Source organism: Lampetra fluviatilis (genome assembly GCF_964198595.1).
Source record: "Lampetra fluviatilis chromosome 45 unlocalized genomic scaffold, kcLamFluv1.1 SUPER_45_unloc_4, whole genome shotgun sequence".
In the NCBI taxonomy this organism is placed as follows: domain Eukaryota; kingdom Metazoa; phylum Chordata; class Hyperoartia; order Petromyzontiformes; family Petromyzontidae; genus Lampetra; species Lampetra fluviatilis.
This window is the reverse complement of record NW_027620428.1, coordinates 57,499-80,362: the sequence shown is the minus strand read 5'-3', so window position 1 is coordinate 80,362 and position 22,864 is coordinate 57,499. Positions and strand designations below refer to the sequence as shown.

The 22,864-nt window shown below is 54.1% G+C and overlaps 1 protein-coding gene across 1 annotated transcript; it reads right to left on the bottom strand.

Annotated features, from left to right (window-relative positions):
• Positions 1–352: 352 nt before the first annotated feature.
• LOC144953844 (S-adenosylmethionine synthase-like) lies at positions 353–21,683 on the bottom strand. Its single transcript, XM_078884499.1, has 8 exons — positions 21,609–21,683; positions 20,171–20,293; positions 17,763–17,875; positions 16,152–16,295; positions 6,124–6,342; positions 5,126–5,308; positions 4,124–4,257; positions 353–531 (listed from the first exon to the last, which is right to left on the bottom strand). Exons 1-8 carry the CDS (start codon positions 21,679–21,681, stop codon positions 429–431), a joined length of 1,092 nt encoding a protein of 363 aa, XP_078740625.1. The 5' UTR covers positions 21,682–21,683; the 3' UTR covers positions 353–428.
• Positions 21,684–22,864: the final 1,181 nt, after the last annotated feature.

Genomic DNA, 22,864 nt, shown 5'->3' with positions numbered 1-22,864 from the left:
TCTGTGTGGTGAGTCAGTGGGTCTCTGTGTGGTGAGTCTGTGGGTCTCTGTGTGGTGAGTCTGTGGGTCTCTGTGTGTTCAGTCTGTGGGTCTCTGTGTGATGAGTCTATGGGTCTCTGTGTGGTGAGTCTGTGGGTCTCTGTGTGGTGAGTCTGTGGGTCTCTGTGTGGTGAGTCTGTGGGTCTCTGTGTGGTGAGTCTGTGGGTCTCTGTGTGTTCAGTCTGTGGGTCTCTGTGTGATGAGTCTATGGGTCTCTGTGTGGTGAGTCTGTGGGTCTCTGTGTGGTGAGTCTGTGGGTCTCTGTGTGGTGAGTCTGTGGGTCTCTGTGTGATGAGTCTGTGGGTCTCTGTGTGATGAGTCTGTGGGTCTCTGTGTGGTGAGTTTATGGGTCTCTGTGTGGTGAGTCTGTGGGTCTCTGTGTGGTGAGCCTAGAAAATCAGCTTCTTGGGTTTCTCCCAAGTGAATTCTTCCCGACCAAAGTGTCCATAGGCTGCAGTCCGCTGGTAGATCGGTCTCTTGAGGTCCAATTCCCTACAGAGGGAGAGATCGAGAGACACAGAGAGAACGAGATACAGAGATATATAGAGAGAGATACAGAGAGAGACAGAGTGAGAGAGACAGAGAAAGAGAGACAGAGAGGGAGATACAGAGATACAGAGAGAGACAGAGAGATACAGAGAGACAGAACGAGAGAGACAGACAGAGAGTGAGAGAGACATGACTGCAGGTATTGTGGTCAATGCAAACATGACTCCTTGTAAAAAAAGGTGTCAGTTTTATTGCCAGATAGAAGGGTAAAAAAACAATTATCATATTTTTACTGGCAAATGAGGTTCCCATAGTAAAGTCACGTAAGTTAGAAATAAAATAAAACAAGTCACGACGTTTCGATCGCAACACAAGCGGTCGTCATCAGGCAGGAACAGGTTTGCAGATTTGCTGAGCATTTCTGTGAGGTGCTGTGGGGGGGGGAGGGCAAATCCATCAGCCAGGAAAACATCGTGGGACAAAGTGGGGATGACCCTGCTGAGGCTGCAGTGCCTCAAATATTGTAAGAAGCAGTCACCCCCTGTGAGTGGCTGGCTGAGGTGCCATCTGTTGAGGAAGTACTAAAGGCGATCCAGAGTCTCTGAGACCAGGAAAGTCACCGGGCAGAGATGATCTCCCAAGCGAAATGCTGAGGGAGGGGTGGCGTTTGTGCACAGACTGCCCTACGTGACATCATAATAACATTTACACTATGAGATCTCTTTTACCAGTGGCAAAATATAGTAGTAGGTTTTTTTACCCTTTTAAACTGGCACAAAACTGACACCATTATTATCATTATCAGAGTTGCTTCTTTTTTTTGTTTGCTTTTTTGACTACTTGTGTTGTGGTCATTGCAAACATGATGCCTTGAATAAAGGTGTCAGTTTTGTACCAGTTTAAAAGGGTAAAAACCTACTACTACATCATAACAACAGTCTGGACCACTGGACGGGTTCCGCAGGATTTGAAGGATGCCCTGGTGGTCCCCCCTCTTTAAGAAGGGGGACCGCACAGACTGTAACAACTACAGGGGCATCTCACTCCTCAGTGTGAGGCCGGGAAAGGTCCTGGCAAGGATTATTCAACATCGCCTTGCTAGGCACGCTGAGGAGAGGCTTGCGGAGACTCAATGTGGTTTCAGGAAAGAGCGGTCCTGCACAGATGCCATTTTTTCTGTCCGTCTGCTACAGCAGAGGTGTAGGGAATTCCAACAAGACCTACATCTCTGCTTTGTTGACCTGGTCAAGGCCTATGATACCATCAGTAGGCCTGGGCTCTGGGTTGTTCTTCGTGCTTTCGGAGTCCCTGACCCTCTGCTCACGATCATGAAGGACCTTCATGATGGTGAGCGGGCCCGGGTTAAACTACGTGGCCGGGAGTCGGAGCCTTTCCCTGTTCACCTTGGGGTGCGACAGGGATGTCCTCTGGCTCCCACATTATTTAATATCTATTTCGACCACGTAGTTCGTGAAGCTTTTGACGGCTGTACTGACGGAATTTCATCTGGTACAGATACAATTGGAGGCTGATTGATGCCTGGCTGTGATTAAGAGATGGCTCCCTATTGGTCAACCACGTTATGTATGCTGATGATCTGGTGATTGCTGCTCACTCAGAGGAGGAGTTGGAGACGCTGCTGCTGAGACTGGAGCTTGCCATGAAGAGGTGGGGCCTTACCATCAGCCCCACCAAAACTAAGCACCTGCCTGGGTATTTTTGTGCCATCAAACACTCCACCCCCAAAACATTCAAATGGTGATGGGGCAGTTGTGGAGAGAGTGGAGAGTTCCCCATATCTGGGCAGTGTGCTCATGACCGGCTCCGGTTTGACAGCAGAGGTCTCCCTCCAAATCAGTAGAGCAGCAATATCTTTTCATCGGCTATGTAATGCTGTGTGGAAGCTCCCTGGTCTGTCGCTCCACACGAAGCTTCGGGTCTTCTCGGCCACGGTCATGCCCTCCCTTCTCTACGCTTGTGAAATGTGGACCCCCCTAATGGAGCATCTTTGCTGGTTAGAAACATTTAGGATGGATTGTGTGAGGAGCTCACAAATCCTTGAAAGATCTGGACAAAGTCCCATCGGTGAGCTCCTCTGGCAGGCAAGGCTGCGTTGGCTGGGTCATGTAGCCCGCATGCCCAGCCACCGCATGCCTAAACAGCTTTTGTTCGGCCGGATCGAGGGGGCTAAACGGGCGCGGCACGGGCTAGAGAAGAGATGGAGTGATGTGGTACAGGAGGACGTGGAGCTGAGTGGACTTGCCGATGACTGGTACCAGCGGTGTCAAGATCGGCCTCTGTGGAGGAGGCTCGTGAAGGACGCTACTGGGCAGTTGGAGGCAGTCGCCCTCCAACAACAACGGAGGGCGGAGGAGCGACGCTCACAACAACGAGCGGAGCGCCGGGTGGCTAAAGCACAGCAAGTTGGTACAGTAGGGGGCACAGGTGGTGCATCAGCCAGTCATCTCGGTCATCTCGGTCAGTCGACCCATGGCACCACTTGGGTCTGGCCAGTGACTTCCTGTCAGCGGGCGTTCGACACTTCACGTGGCTCTAACGTGCACTTAGCCTGGCACAAGCGCCATGATGACGTCACCATCACTTAGTGGCGAATGGCGGGTATTGGTGTCTGTGTGTGTGTTTGTCTTTGTGTGTCTGTGTGTGTGTCTGTGTGTGTGTGTTGTCTTTGTGTGTGTGTGTCTTTGTGTGTGTCTGTATGTGTCTGTGTGTGTTTGTCTTTGTGTGTCTGTGTGTGTCTGTGTGTGTTTGTCTTTGTGTGTCTGTGTGTGTGTCTGTGTGTGTCTGTGTGTGTGTGTCTGTGTGTGTGTCTGTGTGTGTGTGGCTGTGCGTCTCAGTGGTGAGTAGTAGCCGTGGTGAGTAGTATTAGTGAGTAGTAGCCGTCAAATTTCGATCTAAATCTTTCGTGACTGCAGGGATTCATCTTCTTGGTTCTTTCGGTAAAGTCGTCACGTAGAAGGGAAGAAATAAAAGAATAAAAATAAAAAATATATTTTGTTTTATTTTTATTATTTTATTATGTTTTATTTGTATTAAAACAAAATATATTTTTATTTTAATTATTTTATTACTTCCCTTCTACGTGGTGACTTTACCGAAAGAACCAAGAAGTCGTAGTCATGGTGAGTAGTATTAGTGAGTAGTATTAGTGAGTGAGTAGTATTAGTGAGTAGCCCTGGTGAGTAGTATTAGTAAGTAGTATTCATGGTGAGTAGTACTAGTGAGTAGTACTAGTGAGTAGTATTAGTGAGTAGTATTCATGGTGAGTAGTATTAGTGAGTAGTATTCATGGTGAGTAGTATTAGTGAGTAGTACTAGTGAGTAGTATTAGTGAGTAGTATTAGTGAGTAGTATTAGTGAGTAGTATTCATGGTGAGTAGTATTAGTGAGTAGTACTAGTGAGTAGTATTAGTGAGTAGTATTAGTGAGTAGTATTAGTGAGTAGTATTAGTGAGTAGTATTCATGGTGAGTAGTACTAGTGAGTAGTACTAGTGAGTAGTATTAGTGAGTAGTATTAGTGAGTAGTATTAGTGAGTAGTATTAGTGAGTAGTATTCATGGTGAGTAGTGTACTCACCTCACGATGACTCCGGGTCTCAAGTCAAAGTTGTTGTTCACGATCTTCAGCAGCTCAGCCTCAGAGCGCTGGGAGGTCCCGAAGTGGAAGATGGACACAGACAGAGGGTGACTAATCCCTATAGCGTACGCCACCTATACAGACAGCGCAGATAGACAGAGAGACATGGGCACATAGACACAGAGATATACATAGAGATACATAGAGATACATAGAGATATACAGAGATAGAGACAGAGAGACAGATACAGAGGGCGACTGATTCCTTTCGCGTACGCCACCTAGACAGATAGATAGACAGACATACATCTCTCTGTCTCTCTCTGTCTCTCTCTGTCTCTCTCTGTATCTCTGTGTCTCTCTGTGTCTCTCTGTGTCTCTGTCTCTCTCTGTCTCTCTGTATCTCTCTGTCTCTCTGTATCTCTCTGTCTCTCTGTGTCTCTCTATCTCTCTGTATATCTCTGTCTCTCTGTATCTCTCTGTCTCTCTGTGTCTCTCTATCTCTCTGTATCTCTGTGTCTCTCTGTGTCTCTCTGTCTCTCTGTATCTCTCTGTCTCTCTGTATCTCTCTGTCTCTCTGTGTCTCTCTGTCTCTCTGTATATCTCTGTCTCTCTGTATCTCTCTGTCTCTCTGTGTCTCTCTATCTCTCTGTATCTCTCTGTCTCTCTGTATCTATCTGTCTCTATGTGTCTCTCTGTGTCTCTCTATCTCTCTGTGTCTCTCTGTCTCTCTGTATCTATCTGTCTCTATGTGTCTCTCTGTGTCTCTCTATCTCTCTGTATCTCTCTGTCTCTCTGTATCTATCTGTCTCTATGTGTCTCTCTGTGTCTCTCTATCTCTCTGTGTCTCTCTATCTCTCTGTGTCTCTCTGTCTCTCTGTGTCTCTCTATCTCTCTGTATCTCTCTGTATCTCTCTGTCTCTCTGTATCTCTCTGTCTCTCTGTATCTCTCTATCTCTCTCTATCTCTCTATCTCTCTGTGTCTCTCTCTGTCTCTCTCACCTGTACCAGGACTCTCTTGCACAGCCCCGCCTTCACGAGTGACTTGGCTACCCAGCGTGCTGCGTACGCTCCAGACCGGTCCACTTTGGAGAAGTCTTTGCCCGAGAAAGCTCCGCCACCGTGCGCACCCCAACCACCGTAGGTGTCCACGATGATCTTCCTGCCCGTGAGGCCTGCGTCTCCCTGGTGCAGAGAGACACAGAGAGAGAGAGATGGAGAGAGACATAGAGAGACATAGAGAGAGACATAGAGAGACATAGAGAGATGGAGAGAGACATAGAGAGAGAGAGACACACACAGACATATACAGAAACACTCACTCACACAGACATTCACACAGACACATAGGCAAACACACACAGGCAGACACACAGACAGACACACACAGACACACAGACAGACACACACACACACACAGACACACACACAGACACAGACACACACACAGACACACACACAGACACACACACACAGACACACAGCCACAGACACACAGCCACATACACAGACACACACAGCCACACACAGCCACACACAGACACACACAGACACACACACAGCCACACACACACAGCCACACACACACACAGACACACACACAGCCACACACACAGACACACACACACAGACACACACACACAGCCACACACACACAGACACACACAGCCACACACAGCCACACACACAGACAGCCACACACACACACACAGACACACACACACAGCCACAGACACACAGACAGACACACACACAGACACACACACAGACAGCCACACACAGCCACAGACACACACACACAGCCACACACACAGACACACAGACACATACACACACAGACACACAGACACACACACACACAGACACACACACACACACAGCCACACACACAGCCACACACACACACACACAGACACACACACACACAGACACACACACAGATACACACACACACAGACACACACACACACACAGACACACACACACACACAGACACACACCTGCGGTCCACCGATGACGAACCTCCCGCTGGGCTGTATGTGGTACACGGTTCGCGCGTCCAACAACTGTGCGGGCACCACAACCCTCACGACCAATCTCAGCAGCTCCTCACGCATCGAAGGCAGCGACACCTCCTCGTCATGCTGCACGGATAGTACCACTGTGTGGACTCGCACGGGGACCACGCGGCCTCCGTCTCGACGGTACTGGACCGTTACCTAAAGCAGGAGAGGGATGGGAGGGAGAGGGAGGGGGAGAAATTATGCGTTGGAGAGAGATGGATTGAGAGAGACGCGCCTTCCCATCAACCGGAGATGTAGAAAAGCCACTGCGTGTGGCCACGTGGAATGTTTGAACGCTCACTGCGGAGGAGGAGAGGCTGCCACTCCTCTGTCGGGAGCTGGACCGGTACCGCCTGGATCTCTGTGGCATTCAGGAGGTCCGGTGTACTGGTCATTGTGTGTGTGTGCTCAGAGGAGAGGCTGCCATTCCTCTGTCGGGAGCTGGACCGGTACCGCCTGGATCTCTGTGGCATTCAGGAGGTCCGGGGGACCGGTTCTGGCTCCTGCCACCATGAGGGGTGGACAGTCCTCTACTCGGGGCAGGAGACTGCCAAACAACAGGGGGTGGCTCTTCTTCTGAACAAAAGAATGAAGGGGGCGTGGGAGCGTGGCGGTGAGGTGTGGGAAGCTGTAAGCCCCAGGCTACTTTGGGCTCGCCTTCCCATCAACCGGAAGCGAAGAGTGGTGGTTGTTGCTTTATGCCCCGCACCGAAGACGAACATCCGTGGAGGGATGCAGGCAAAGGCCGATGAGTCAGATGCCTTCTATGACCTCCTGTTACACCGTTTCCTACAGCAGGATGATCGAGAGGGATGGGAGGAAGGGAGATTATGCGTTGGAGAGAGATAGATTGAGAGAAAGTCGCCTTCCCATCGACCAGAGGCGAAGAGTGGTTGCTTTATGCCCCGCACTGAAGATGAACATCCGTGGAGGGATTGCAGGCAAAGGCCGATGAGTCAGATGCCTTCTGTGACCTCCTGTTACACCGTTACCTACAGCAGGATGATGGAGAGGGATGGGAGGAGAGGGGGAGGGAGAGATTATGCGTTGGAGAGAGATAGATTGAGAGAGACGCGCCTTCCCATCGACCGGAGGCGAGGTAGTGGTGGACATCTCCTGGCCAAACCCCATTTGGCGGAGCCAGGAGATTGAATCTTTACCCTCGGGGCTCCTCCAGAAACAACGAAAAGCCACTGCGGGTGGCCACGTGGAATGTTCGAACGCTCACTGCGGAGGAGAGGCTGCCACTCCTCTGTCGGGAGGTGGACCGGTACCGCCTGGATCTCTGCGGCATTCAGGAGGTCCGGTGTACTGTTTATTGTGTGTGTGTGCTCAGAGGAGAGGCTGCCACTCCTCTGTCGGGAGCTGGACCGGTACCGCCTGGATCTCTGTGGCGTTCAGGAGGTCCGGTGTACTGGTCATTGTGTGTGTGTGCTCAGAGGAGAGGCTGCCACTCCTCTGTCGGGAGCTGGACTGGTACCGCCTGGATCTCTGTGGCATTCAGGAGGTCCGGTGTACTGGTCATTGTGTGTGTGTGCTCAGAGGAGAGGCTGCCACTCCTCTGTCGGGAGCTGGACCGGTACCACCTGGATCTCTGTGGGGCATTCAGGAGGTCCGGTGTACTGGTCATTGTGTGTGTGTGCTCAGAGGAGAGGCTGCCACTCCTCTGTCGGGAGCTGGACCGGTACCGCCTGGATCTCTGTGGCATTCAGGAGGTCCGGTGGACCGGCTCTGGCTCCTGCCACCGTGAGGGGTGGACAGTCCTCTACTCGGTGCAGGAGACTGCCAAACAACAGGGAGTGGCTCTTCTTCTGAACAAAAGAATGAAGAGGGCGTGGGAGCGTGGCAGTGAGGTGTGGGAAGCTGTAAGCCCCAGGCTACTTTGGGCTCGCCTTCCCATCAACCGGAGGCGAGGAGTGGTGGTCGTGGTTACTTATGCCCCCACCGAAGACTAACATCCGTGGAGGGATGCAGGCAAAGCCGATGAGTCAGATGCCTTCTATGACCTCCTGTCACAGGTTGCTGGCTAAAGTGGCCACTCGGGACAGAGTCATCTTGTTGGGTGACTTCAATGCCCGAGTTGGTCATGATGCTGGCACCTGGTCTGGAGTGATTGGAAAGCATCGGCGCATCCGCACAACATCATGGATGCATGTGTAGTGGTGGTATTGACGTGCGCCGACTGTGACAGTGATGGATCACGGGGCGGCGCGGGGTGCGGGGTTGGGCACGCGTTATGGGCGTGGTGTGGACGCGCGCGCCGGGAGTGACAGATGACGAGGCGGCGCGGAGTGAGTGGTGAGGCACGATGAGATGTGGGAAAAGAGGATCGTAGCCAGCACCCGGCGATTGGTCGAATAAGTGGGTGCTCGCAGCGACGTCCGCAGGTGGGGTATAAAGGGGGACGCGCGAGAGCACTCGGGGGGAGTTACCCAGTTGAAGACCCGAAGACGGAGCTGAAGACCTAGTGAAGCCGAGTAGCTCAGTGGCGTTAGTCGCCGAGTAGCTAAGTGGATGTTGGTCATCCGAGTAGCTCAGTGGCGTTAGTCGCCGAGTAGCTAAGTGGATGTTGGTCATCCGAGTAGCTCAGTGGGCGTTAGTCGCCAAGTAGCTAAGTGGGTGTTTGTCACCCGAGTACTAAGTGGATGTTGGTCATCCGAGTAGCTCAGTGGCGTTAGTCGCCAAGTAGCTAAGAGGATGTTGGTCATCCGAGTAGCTCAGTGGGCGTTAGTCGCCAAGTAGCTAAGTGGGTGTTTGTCACCCGAGTACTAAGTGGATGTTGGTCATCCGAGTAACTCAGTGGGCGTTAGTCGCCAAGTAGCGAAGTGGGTGTTTGTCACCCGAGATACAAAGTAGGTGTTAGTCACCTGTAACCAAGTTTGATAAAATAAAGAGTGTGTTACCCGTGAAGTCGTCTCCCGTGGAGTTACTACATTACAACTGGCGTCAGAAGTAAACCTGTCTTCAAGAAGTATGGACACAAGGAAGACTACCCGTACCCACGAGCGAGGTCGGGATGACGACGGCGTACCGGGGACACCGACCTCGGGAGTAGAGGACGAGGAGTTGCCGCCGATGCAGCACTTCGCGGTGATGGCCGACGCTCCGCTTGCCTCCGACACCGGCCTCCAGGACGCGCACGCCCGCTTGGCGGAGTTGCTACTCGCCGCCGCCGCTGTCTTGGCCGACATCTCCGTTCCGGCGAGCGGAAAAACGGCTGCGGGGGTCGTGGAGGAAGCGACGGTGGAGGATTCCCGCCAAAGGGCGCTTCGCGCCAAAAGCCTGGAAGTTGCCGCCGTTTTTGGGGGGCCGCCACCGATTGGCGGGAAAGACGGACGCCACGTGGCCGGACACCTCCGCGCAGCGCAGCCCACGTCATCGGCGCGCGCCGGAGCCCTCCATTTTGCGCCTGACAACCGAGCCGACATTTTACACAACTCCAGCGGAGCGCGGGAAAATCTCTCCGACGTCGACGACGATCGGGTCCTCCAGCAAAGATTGCCCGCGCTGTCGGCGTTCAAGGCGGATGGGGGCGACTGGGGAGCCTTCCAACGAAGGTTCCTCGCTCATCAGGAGATGTCGGGGTGGTCCGACACCACTGCCCTGCGTGCGTTGCCAGCGATGCTTGACGACGACGCGCTTGCAGCCTTCACATCTGCTGCAAGGTCGTCCCGCTCTACGCTCCGGGCCGCACTACACCTGATGGCGAAGGTGTTCGGGCCGCCCTCCACGTGCCGCCACCAGTTCTACGATCGGCGGAAGGTGGCTGGGGAAACGACGCTAGCCTACCGCACGGCACTGCTCGCCTTGGCGGACGCGGCTTTTCCCCGCATGGATAAGGAGGGGAAGGACGCCATGGTGACGGAGCAGCTGCTGGTGTTGGCCCACGAGTTGGGGGTCCCCATCAACGTGGCAGACGAGATGGAGATCTGCTCCCTGGCGATCGCCACGAGCATTCACGCGTACGAGGTCCTCAAACGCAAGCCGGGGGTCGTCTGCAAATGGCCGGGGAATGCGGCACTGGCCGCCACGATCGCCGAACCTCAGCCAGCTGCGGTGCAGGAGCGGGCCTTCGCTGCACCGTGTCCGGGGGAGTGGAGAACGGGAGGTCGTTCGCCCACACGTTCGCCCCGCAAGCTGGAGCAACCGAAATCTACGACGTCCGTCGTCTGCTACAACTGCGGCCTTCGGGGTCACGTCGCAGCCGGGTGCCGGGCCCCGCGTCCGCGCACCGCAGGACCACGTCGGGACGACGACCAGGGCCACAAGTCATCCCAACAAAACCCGGCAAGTCGCGGCACCTCACACGTTCGGTCCACAAACACGGCACATTCGGGTCGCCGCTTCGCGGTGGGGGGTTCGCGGCTGGGTGCCGGGGGTTCAATTCGGCGGGGGGGGTCCGTACGCGGCCCGCAAGCAGTCGAGTGGTCCGAATTGGCCCACAGGATCGTGGCTGCGTCAGCCGGGTCGTCCGTGGTAACGGGGTTCATTGACGGGGTTGAGGTCCGGGTGCTTGTTGACACGGGTGCGTCGGCCACCATCATCTCGGACCTTATTTATAACATCCTTCCCGTCCAAAGTAGACCCCTTCTGCCGGTAGACGTGCCATTTTATGCGGCGAATGGGGGATCCCTGGGGATCATCGGCCAGATTCGGGCGACTATTTGCATTGGGGACATTAAATTAGCGGGCCCTATTTTTGTATCATCATCGCTGGCCGTTCCCTGTTTGCTAGGTACGGACTTTTTGTCAAAAATGCCCATCAAAATTCTTATTGATCAGGCCTGCATAGAGCTTCCGTCAGGTCGGCGGGTTGCCTTCTTGTCGAGCCCTATCAAAGTGCGCACGGTTTGTGCGACGGTGCAGGCGCTGGCGACTCACACTGTACGGGTACCCCCGGGATCGCAAATGTTAGTACCCCTTCGGTTCAGGAAGCCACTCGAGGTGGGTGCGGAGGCACAGGGGGTGCTGTTGGGGCCGTCAAACAGAGCCAGTAAGGGCCTCGACTTAGCGGTTGCTCAAACCATGGTGAGAGGGGACAGTGAGCCGTTCGTAATGGTCCTGAATACGGGGTCGCGGCCGGCCGTAATTGCGCAGGGAATGGTGCTGGCTCACGCCGCGCCGCTGCCCGTTGAGGAACGGCTCGTGGCTCAAGCAGATTTTACTGTCGAGTCGCATCCTCAAAGTGATGAGGGGACTGAGTGGTTGGACTCGCTGTGTGCGGGTTCTGCTAACTTGTCCGGGGTGCAATTGGGAGCATTGAGGGGTTTGCTCATCGAGTTTGCTGACGTGTTCAGCAAACATAAGTACGATATCGGCTGCACTGACCTGTTGCGCCACCACATAGCTACAGGGGACGCGGCCCCTATTCGTCAGAATCCTTTCCGGCTCAGCCCGGTCGAGAAGGAACATGTGCAATCGGCGGTTAATGATATGTTGGCGGCCGATATCATTTCGCCCTCTTCTAGTCCGTGGGGTGCTCCTATTGTCCTAGTAAAGAAACAGGACGGGTCCTTGCGGTTTTGTGTCGATTTCCGCCGCTTAAACAAAATCTCGATGGCGGATGCGTATCCGCTCCCCAGGATGGATGAGTCGCTGGATGCCTTGGCGGGAGCGCAGTTTTTTTCCACACTCGATCTGCTTTCTGGATTTTGGCAATTGCCACTCGATAACGAGTCTAAACCTAAAACTGCTTTCCGCACACCTGGGGGCCTTTTTGAATTCAACCGTTTGCCCATGGGCTTACATTCCGCCCCCGCCACGTTCCAGAGACTCATGGAATTGGTTTTGTCAGGCCTCCAATGGGATACCTGTTTGATTTATCTTGACGATATTATCGTCTTTAGTCGGACTTTCGAGGAGCACCTCCAGCGACTGAGAGCGGTGTTCCTCAGGATGCGTTCCGCTAAGCTAAAATTTAAACCGGCTAAATGTTTTCTGCTTCGGGAATCTGTCAGATATTTGGGCCATATCGTGAGTCGTTCAGGGATCTCGACGGACCCTGCTAAGACGCATTGCGTCAGCTCATGGCCAACGCCAACCTCGGTCACGGAGGTTCGTAGTTTCATTGGTTTTGCCTCCTATTACCGTCGTTTTGTCAAGCAATTTGCCACCATAGCCAAGCCCCTGCACGCTTTGATGGCTAAGGGTGTGAGGTTTCACTGGGGGGCAGAGGAGGAGGATGCGTTCTGCTCCCTCCGTGACGCTTTGGTGCAGGCTCCCCCCTTGTGTTACCCCGATTTCACACAACCGTTTTTGCTTGACACGGACGCCAGCAATACGGGTATCGGGGGGGTGCTCTCACAGTTGGTCGGGGGGGTTGAACGGGTGGTCGCCTACGGTAGTAGGGTTCTTTCCCCCGCAGAACAACGCTATTGCGTAACTCGTCGTGAATTGTTAGCCATTGTGTTTTTTACACAGCAATTCAGGCCGTATCTTTACGGCCGTCATTTTACGGTCCGGACGGACCATGCGGCTCTACAATACGCTATGCGCGTGGCGCAGCCATCGGGCCAATTGTCCCGATGGTTGGAGGTCCTTCAAGACTACCAATTCACGACGATTTACCGAAAAGGGTTGCGGCACTCAAACGCGGACGCCTTGTCGCGGTTGCCGCCGTGCACGGACTGCACATGTTTGTTGGGATCAGCGCGGTGCAAACCCCCGGTCGCCGGCGCCCCGGGAGTTGCGCTCGCCGCCACTGACACCCCGGGAGAGGACGCCCCCACGGGGAGGGATTCGCTGTTGTCGTTGCCCCTCATTGAGTGGGGCCGCCTCCAGATGTCCGACAGCTCCCTACTTACGCTGCGTCGGAAAGTTGGCGCTCCCGAACAAGGGGAGGCGCGGGTCGGTTCCTGGGTGTGCAGACAGGGCCTGTTGATGAGGTGGGACAACATGTCCCGGCGTCACGTGCTCGTGGTGCCTGTTGCTATGCGGGGTAGGATTGTTCTGGCAGCTCATGAACGGCTCATGCATCTGGGTTTTCACAAAACGCTCGCCCTAATCCAGCGAGACTATTATTGGCCGGGGATGGGTAACGACGTGGCGAATATTCTTAAGGGATGCGTAGAGTGCGCCAAAAGGAAACCGCCACCATTGGCGGCTAATCCACCGCTGCAATCCATTCAGGTTTCGCGTATAAACGAATTGGTAGCGTTGGACATCTTGGGGCCCTTTCCGGTTACACCAAGGGGAAATAGGTTCCTGCTGGTTGGCGTGGAATACTTCACCCGATGGCCTATGGCATGGCCGCTCGCCAACCAGTCGGCTGCGGCGGTGGCGGACGCCTTTGTCCAGGGTTATGTGTTGGACAAGGGCGCCCCCGAACGCTTGCTGACGGATCAAGGGAAGAATTTTTCGAGCGTTTTGTTGCGCGAGGTGTGCGACCTGTTGGGTACAAAGAAAGTGCGTACTTCCCCCTACCACCCGCAGACTGACGGGATGGTTGAGCGTCTGAACAGAACGATTACGTCTATGTTGTGCCAACAGGTCTGCGACGATCAGGTTGATTGGGACTTACAGGTGCCGGGGGTACTCGCGGCCTATCGAATGGCCCCTCATGCGGCGACAGGGTTTTCCCCATTTTTTCTTATGTATGGGCGGGAGGCCGATCCGGCCATGGACGTCCAACTGGGGATTTCCCAGCCACGTGCAAAATCTAAATTGGCAGACCACATCAAATTTAATATCGCCAAATTGACTGAAGCGCGGGAGGGGGCAAGGTTGAATTCGCGGTCGCGGCAAATTGCAAACGAGAAATTGCATGAGCGGAGGGTGCATACGCATGATTGGAAACCAGGCGATAAGGCCTGGCTGCATTGTCCACATGCACCGTTGGCTACGTCCCCCAAGTTGTTGAGACCTTGGAGGGGACCGGTGGAAATTGTGCGGGTTGCACGGCCCCAGAGTATACAGATTAAATGGGGGAAACGCCGTTGGTATGTGCACCCCTCCCGACTGAAGCCCTATGCGGCACCGTGTGACCCCGTTCTGTGCCGTGACGACCGGGCGTGTGATGTGACCGTCGACTCGGGGAGGGAGGTGTCGCAGGCTGATCCTCACGTGTCTCCACCTGACCCACCCCCAGGTGCCTCGGGCTTGACGGCTGCTGACCATCGAGAGCCTGAACCCCGGGGCACGCACGAGTCCTCGATGCCTGGCCGATGTCTTCCTGAACCGCCGGCACCACCGGACGTTCAACAGCGTCTGGTGCCGTACGACGGACCGGCAAGGCGGACTCGGGCTAGGTCTCAACAATTTTCATGAGGACGGGGTTTTTTTTTTTGTGCTCTACACCGAGCTCGCCCGGTGTTCCCCTCTGCCGGGATAATGTCCCGTTGTAGGGACGCTCGGAAGAAAAGGGGACACTGCACGAGTCGAAAGAAAAAAAAAATAAAAAAAAAAATTTCCATTTTTTTTTTTTTTGTATACACATTGCTATTGTCACTCGCCGGTTTGTATATATTGTTCTGTTGTCGCGGTGGCATTGGTTGAGGGTTGCGGATGGTGGTGTTCGCGTCGTGTTGTGTTGTTAGCTTAGTTGTTGTTCTTGTTGTTGTGTTGTGTTACGGGGCACACAGGGAGGGTTTGTAATTTTTGTAGCAGCCGGGGCGGCTGCGAGCTATGTGGTAGGGGGTGATGTAGTGGTGGTATTGACGTGCGCCGACTGTGACAGTGATGGATCACGGGGCGGCGCGGGGTGCGGGGTTGGGCACGCGTTATGGGCGTGGTGTGGACGCGCGCGCCGGGAGTGACAGATGACGAGGCGGCGCGGAGTGAGTGGTGAGGCACGATGAGATGTGGGAAAAGAGGATCGTAGCCAGCACCCGGCGATTGGTCGAATAAGTGGGTGCTCGCAGCGACGTCCGCAGGTGGGGTATAAAGGGGGACGCGCGAGAGCACTCGGGGGGAGTTACCCAGTTGAAGACCCGAAGACGGAGCTGAAGACCTAGTGAAGCCGAGTAGCTCAGTGGCGTTAGTCGCCGAGTAGCTAAGTGGATGTTGGTCATCCGAGTAGCTCAGTGGCGTTAGTCGCCGAGTAGCTAAGTGGATGTTGGTCATCCGAGTAGCTCAGTGGGCGTTAGTCGCCAAGTAGCTAAGTGGGTGTTTGTCACCCGAGTACTAAGTGGATGTTGGTCATCCGAGTAGCTCAGTGGCGTTAGTCGCCAAGTAGCTAAGAGGATGTTGGTCATCCGAGTAGCTCAGTGGGCGTTAGTCGCCAAGTAGCTAAGTGGGTGTTTGTCACCCGAGTACTAAGTGGATGTTGGTCATCCGAGTAACTCAGTGGGCGTTAGTCGCCAAGTAGCGAAGTGGGTGTTTGTCACCCGAGATACAAAGTAGGTGTTAGTCACCTGTAACCAAGTTTGATAAAATAAAGAGTGTGTTACCCGTGAAGTCGTCTCCCGTGGAGTTACTACATTACACATGCATTGTGAGAAGAGACAAGACGTTGGGAAATGAGTGACAAACGGTGACTCACCAGTGACTCATGGCCTACCCGTACCCGTACCCGGCCGCACCAGGGTCGCAAACGGGTACCCGTACCCAGCCGGGTACGGGTAGCCGGGTATCGGGTAGGGTACGGGTATCGGGTACCGGTTGCGACCTCAGGGATGTGAGGGAGGGGAGGGAGGGGAGGGAGCGGAGGGAGGAGATGGAGAGAGATGGAGAGATGGAGAGAGATGGAGAGAGAGTGAGCGAGAGAGTGAGCGAGCGAGCGAGTGAGCGAGAGAGTGAGCGAGAGAGCGAGCGAGAGAGAGCGAGCGAGAGAGCGAGCGAGAGAGCGAGCGAGAGAGCGAGCGAGAGAGCGAGCGAGAGAGCGAGCGAGAGAGCGAGCGAGAGAGCGAGCGAGAGAGTGAGAGAGCAAGTGAGGAGTGAGAGAGAGAGAGAGCGATAGATGGAGAGAGATGTTGTAGAGAGAGAGATGGAGAGAGATGTTGTAGAGAGAGAGAGTGACGGCATCTTGCCTGCGTCTTGGAGTCTGGTCTAAGCCAGGGAAGAGTTCTGTTCCTTCTCAGCTCGGCCATCTTGGAGTTGAGTTTGTGAGCGAGTGTCATGGTCAGAGGCATGCACTCCTCTGTCTCGTCCGTGGCGTAGCCAAACATCAACCCCTACCATCAACAACATCATCAACATCAACATCATCATCATCAACATCATCGTCATCAATAACATCATCATCATCGACATCAGCGTCAACATCATCATCACCATTATTATCACCATCAACATCATAACCATCATCATTATGACCACCACCACCATCATCACCATCATCACCACCACCACCACCATCATCACCATCACTATCGTCACTACCACCACCATCATCATCATCATCAACATCATCGTCATCACCACCATCATCATCACCACCACCACCACCATCATCGTTATCATCACCACCACCACCATCACCACCATCATCACCATTATTATCACCATTAACATCATAACCATCATCATCACCATCATCATCACCACCTCCACCACCACCTCCACCTCCACCACCACCACCTCCTCCACCACCTCCACCACCACCACCACCTCCACCACCACCACCTCCACCACCACCTCCTCCACCACCACCACCTCCACCACCACCACCACCTCCACCACCACCTCCACCTCCACCACCACCACCTCCTCCACCTCCACCACCTCCTCCACCACCACCACCACCTCCACCACCACCTCCACCACCACCACCACCACCTCCACCACCACCACCACCACCACCTCCACCACCACCACCACCTCCACCACCACCACCTCCTCCACCACCTCCACCACCACCTCCACCTCCACCACCACCTCCACCACCACCACCACCTCCACCACCACCACCACCTCCACCACCACCACCACCTCCACCACCACCACCACCTCCACCACCACCACCACCTCCACCACCATCACCACCACCACCACCACCACCACCTCTACCCCCACCTCCACCACCACCATCATCATCATCACCACCACCACCTCCTCCACCTCCACCACCTCCACCACCTCCTCCACCACCACCACCTCCACCACCACCTCCACCTCCACCACCACCTCCACCACCACCACCACCTCCACCACCACCACCACCTCCACCACCATCACCACCACCACCACCACCACCTCTACTTCCACCTCCACCACCACCATCATCATCATCACCACCACCACCACCACCACCACCTCCACCACCACCACCACCACCTCCACAACCACCACCTCTACCACCTCCACCACCACCACCACCACCACCTCCACCACCACCACCACCACCTCCTCTACCACCACCACCACCACCACCACCACCATCATCACCATCACTATCATCACTACCACCACCATCATCATCAACATCAGCGTCATCAACAACATTATCGTCAACATCATCATCATCACCATTATTATCACCATCAACATCATAACCATCATCATTATGACCATCATCACCACCACCACCATCATTATCATCACCATAATCACCACCACCACCATCATCACCATCACCACCACCACCACCTCCACCACCACCACCACCACCACCTCCACCACCACCACCACCTGCTCGTCACCTGATCTCCTGCCCCGATGTCCTCCTCCTCGCGCCGATGATGAACTCCCTGCGCGATGTCTGGGGACTGCTGCTCCAACGCCACGAGAATGTTGCACGTCTTGTAGTCAAAGCCTGGTGGGTGGGTGAGTGGGTGAGTGAGTGAGTGGGTGAGTGAGTGAGTGAGTGGGTGAGTGAGTGAGTGAGTGGGTGGGTGGGTTGATGAGTGGGTGAGTGAGTGAGTCTTGTAGTCAAAACCTGGTGGGTGGGTGAGTGAGTGAGTGGGTGAGTGGGTGAGTGAGTGGGTGGGTGAGTGGGTGAGTGGGTGAGTGGGTGAGTCTTGTAGTCAAAGCCTGGTGAGTGGGTGGGTGGGTGGGTGAGTGGGTGGGTGGGTGAGTGGGTGGGTGGGTGGGTGAGTGGGTGAGTGAGTGAGTGAGTGGGTGGGTGAGTGGGTGAGTCTTGTAGTCAACACCTGGTGAATGGGTGGGTGAGTGAGTGAGTGAGTGGGTGGGTGAGTGGGTGAGTGGGTGGGTGGGTGAGTTGGTGGGTGAGTGGGTGAGTGGGTGGGTGAGTGAGTGGGGGGTGGGTGAGTGGGTGGGTGAGTGGGTGGGTGGGTTAGTGGGTGGGTGAGTGGGTGAGTGGGTGAGTGGGGGGTGGGTGAGTGGGTGGGTGAGTGGGTGGGTGGGTGAGTGGGTGGGTGGGTGAGTGAGTCTTGTAGTCAAAGCCTGGTGGGTGGGTGAGTGGGTGGGTGAGTGGGTGAGTGGGTGGGTGAGTGAGTCTTGTAGTCAACCTGGTGGGTGGGTGAGTGGGTGAGTGAGTGGGTGAGTGGGTGAGTGTGTGAGTGGGTGAGTGGGTGAGTGAGTGGGTGAGTGAGTGGGTGAGTGGGTGAGTGGGTGGGTGAGTGGGTGGGTGAGTGGGTGAGTGGGTGAGTGGGTGGGTGAGTGAGTGGGTGAGTGGGTGAGTGGGTGGGTGAGTGAGTGGGTGAGTGGGTGAGTGGGTGGGTGAGTGAGTGGGTGAGTGGGTGAGTGGGTGAGTGGGTGAGTGAGTGGGTGAGTGAGTGGGTGAGTGAGTGGGTGGGTGGGTGAGTGAGTGAGTGGGTGAGTGGGTGAGTGTGTGAGTGGGTGAGTGGGTGAGTGGGTGAGTGGGTGGGTGAGTGGGTGGGTGAGTGGGTGAGTGGGTGAGTGGGTGAGTGGGTGGGTGAGTGAGTGGGTGAGTGGGTGAGTGGGTGGGTGAGTGAGTGGGTGAGTGGGTGAGTGGGTGGGTGAGTGAGTGGGTGAGTGGGTGAGTGGGTGAGTGAGTGGGTGAGTGAGTGGGTGAGTGAGTGGGTGGGTGGGTGAGTGTGTGAGTGGGTGAGTGGGTGAGTGGGTGAGTGAGTGAGTGGGTGAGTGAGTGAGTGGGTGAGTGAGTGAGTGGGTGAGTGAGTGAGCGGGCGAGTGAGCGAGCGGGTGAGCGAGTGAGTGGGTGAGTGAGTGGGTGAGTGAATGAGTGAGTGGGTGAGCGAGTGAATGAGCGAGTGAGTGAGCGAGTGAGTGAGCGAGTGAGCGAGTGAGTGGGTGAGTGAGTGAGTGAGTGAGCGAGCGAGTGAGCGAGCGAGTAAGTGGGTGAGTGGGTGAGTGGGTGAGTGAGTGGGTGGGTGAGTGAGTGGGTGAGTGGGTGAGCGAGTGAGTGAGTGAGTGGGTGAGTGAGTGAGTGAGTGATTCACCTTTGGCAGAGTCGTCGTAGCCGATGTGCTTGACGGTGGGTGAGTGAGTGAGCTGTTGAGTGAGCGAGTGAGTGAGTGGGTGAGTGAGCTGTTGAGTGAGCGAGTGAGTGAGTGGATGAGTGAGTGAGTGAGCTGGTGAGTGAGCTGTTGAGTGAGCGAGTGAGTGAGTGGGTGAGTTGATGAGTGAGTGAGTGGGTGAGTGGGTGGGTGAGTGGGTGAGTGGGTGAGTGAGTGGGTGGGTGAGTGAGCGGGTGACTGGGTGGGTGGGTGAGTGAGTGAGTGAGTTGATGAGTGAGTGAGTGAGCTGGTGAGTGGGTGAGTGAGTGGGTGACTGGGTGGGTGGGTGGGTGAGTGGGTGAGTGGGTGAGTGAGTGAGTGAGTGGGTGAGTGAATGAGCGAGTGAGTGAGTGAGTGGGTGAGTGGGTGGGTGAGCGGGTGAGCGAGTGAGTGAGTGAGTGGGTGAGTGAGTGAGTGAGTGAGTGAGCGAGTGGGTGAGTGTGTGAGTGAGTGAGTGGGTGGGTGAGCGGGTGAGCGAGTGAGTGGGTGAGTGAGTGGGTGAGTGAGTGAGTGGGTGGGTGAGTGGGTGAGTGGGTGAGTGAGTGAGTGGGTGAGTGAGTGGGTGGGTGAGTGGGTGGGTGAGTGGGTGAGTGAGCGAGTGAGTGAGCGAGTGGGTGAGTGGGTGAGTGGGTGAGTGAGTGAGTGGGTGGGTGAGTGGGTGAGTGATCCACCTTTGGCGGAGTCGTCGTAGCCGATGTGCTTGACGGTGTCTCTCACGACCTTCTGGTAGTCGATGATGGCGCTCGAGGTGATCTCCCCACACAGCAGGATCATGCCCGTCTTAGCCACACACTCTGTAGCAACAACAACAACATCAACATCATCAACATCATCATCAACAACAACAACAACAACATCAACAACAACAACATCATCATCAGCAGGATCATGCCCGTCTTAGCCACGCATTCTGTAGCAACAACAACAACATCAACATCATCAACATCATCATCAACATCAACAACAACATCAACAACAACAACATCATCATCAGCAGGATCATGCCCGTCTTAGCCACGCACTCTGTAGTAACAACAACAACATCATCATCAACATCATCATCAACAGTAACATCAACAACAACAACATCAACAACAACATCAACATCATCAACAACATCAACATCATCATCAACAGTAACATCAACAACAACAACATCAACAACAACATCAACATCATCAACAACATCAACATCATCAGTAACATCATCATCAGCAGGATCATCATCATCAGTAGCAGCAGCATCATCATCATGATCATCATCAGTAACATCATCAGTAGCAGCATCATCAGTAGTAGCAGCATCATCATCATCAGTAGTAGCAACATCATCAGCAGCATCATCATCAGTAACATCATCATCAGTAGCAGCATCATCAGTAGTAGCAGCTGCATCATCATCAGTAATATCATCATCAGTAGTAGCATTATCATCATCATCAGTAACATCACCTACATCATCAGCAGTAGCAGCATCAACATCAGCAGCAGTATCAACATCAGTAACATCATCATCAGCAGGATCATGCCCGTCTTAGCCACGCACTCTGCAGATCCAACAACACCACCATCATCATCACCACCACCATTGCCACCACCACCATTACCACCACCACCACCACCATCATCACCATCATCATCACCACCACCATTGCCACCACCACCATTACCACCACCATCACCACCATCATCATCACCACCACCATTGCCACCACCACCACCACCATTTCCACCACCACCATCATCACCACTACCATCATCACCACCATCATCACCATCACCATTACCACCACCACCACCATCACCACCACCATCACCATTACCACCACCACCATCATCACCACCACCATCACCACCACCATCACCACCACCACCACCACCATCACCACCACCACCACCATCACCACCATCACCACCATCATCACCACCATCACCACCACCATCACCACCATCACCACCATCACCACCACCATCACCACCATCACCACCATCATCACCACCATCACCACCATCACCACCATCACCACCACCACCATCACCATCACCACCACCATCACCATCACCACCACCACCATCACCACCACCATCACCACCACCACCATCACTCACCGCACGCAACTTTGGCGTTGGGATCTTGAGCGAGGTGAGCGTCCAAGACGGCGTCGCTGATCTGATCGCACATCTTGTCTGTGACGCGCAGAGAACAAAACAACGATCTCAGAAGAGGGACAGGACAATGACAATGCTACCAAACACTCTGTGGGTCTCTGTGTGTGTCTATGGGTCTCTATGTGTGTCTATGGGTAGGTATGGGTCTCTATGTATCTCTATGGGTCTCTGTGGGTCTCTATGTAGCTCTATGGGTCTCTATGTATGTCTATGAGTAGGTATGGAGCTCTATGGGTCTCTATGGGTCTCTATGTATGTCTATGAGTAGGTATGGAGCTCTATGGGTCTCTATGTATCTCTATGGGTCTCTGTGGGTTCCTGTGGGTCTATATGAGTGTCTATGCATCTCTGTGGGTCTCTATGGGTCTATGTGGGTGAATATGGGTCTCTATGGGTATCTCTGTGGGTCTCTGTGTATGTCTATGGGTAGGTATGGGTCTCTATGTATCTCTATGGGTCTCTGTGGGTTTCTGTAGGTATCTATGTGTGTCTATGGGTAGGTATGGGTCTCTATGTATCTCTATGGGTCTATCTCTATACCAGCAGTCATAATACAAACAAAAGAACACAACTCTGATAATGTATGTACACTGTCCTTGAAGTTGATTGGTCCACACCCGAGACAGCTTTTCCTTAGAGCCTAGTCTCACTTGGTGTTGGACCAGATGACGCCAAAAGGCGCACAACTCAAAGACAATGCACCATCAGAGTATGAGAGCTCGGGGCAAGCATCTACACCATTGGAACCTCCTTTGTCTTTTGTTTGCATTACGACTGCAGGTATTGTGGTCTATGCAAACATGACTCCTTGTAAAAAACGTGTCAGTTTTGTTGCCAGATAGAAGGGTAAAAAAACAATTATCATATTTTTACTGGCAAATGAATTCCCCATAGAACATAAACATTAGTTTAGTTTTAGTATGTGAATCTCGATGAGTGTGGGTCTCTATGGGTCTCTATGATTCTACATGAGTGTCTGGAATTATGTGCGTCTCATGATGATATCAGACACTTGAGTATGGGTCTCTGTGTGGGTCTCTGTGAGTCTCGATGAGTGTGGGTCTCTATGGGTCTCTGTGAGTCTCGATGAGTGTGGGTCTCTATGGGTCTCTGTGATTCTACATGAGTGTCTGGAATTCTGTGCGTCTGATGATGATATCAGACACTTTGAGTATGGGTCTCTGTGTCGGTCTCTG

What these genes read in the sequence shown, in the direction of transcription:
- LOC144953844 (XM_078884499.1), bottom strand. Translation starts at nt 21,681, where the DNA reads ATGTGCGATCAGATCAGCGACGCCGTCTTGGACGCTCACCTCGCTCAA. An exon ending in CTACGACGACTCCGCCAAAG is followed by an intron (nt 17,876 to 20,170) that starts GTGGATCACTCA and finishes CCCACCCACCAG; the next exon opens with GCTTTGACTACAAGACGTGC. An exon ending in ACATCGGGGCAGGAGATCAG is followed by an intron (nt 16,296 to 17,762) that starts GTGACGAGCAGG and finishes TGTTGATGGTAG; the next exon opens with GGGTTGATGTTTGGCTACGC.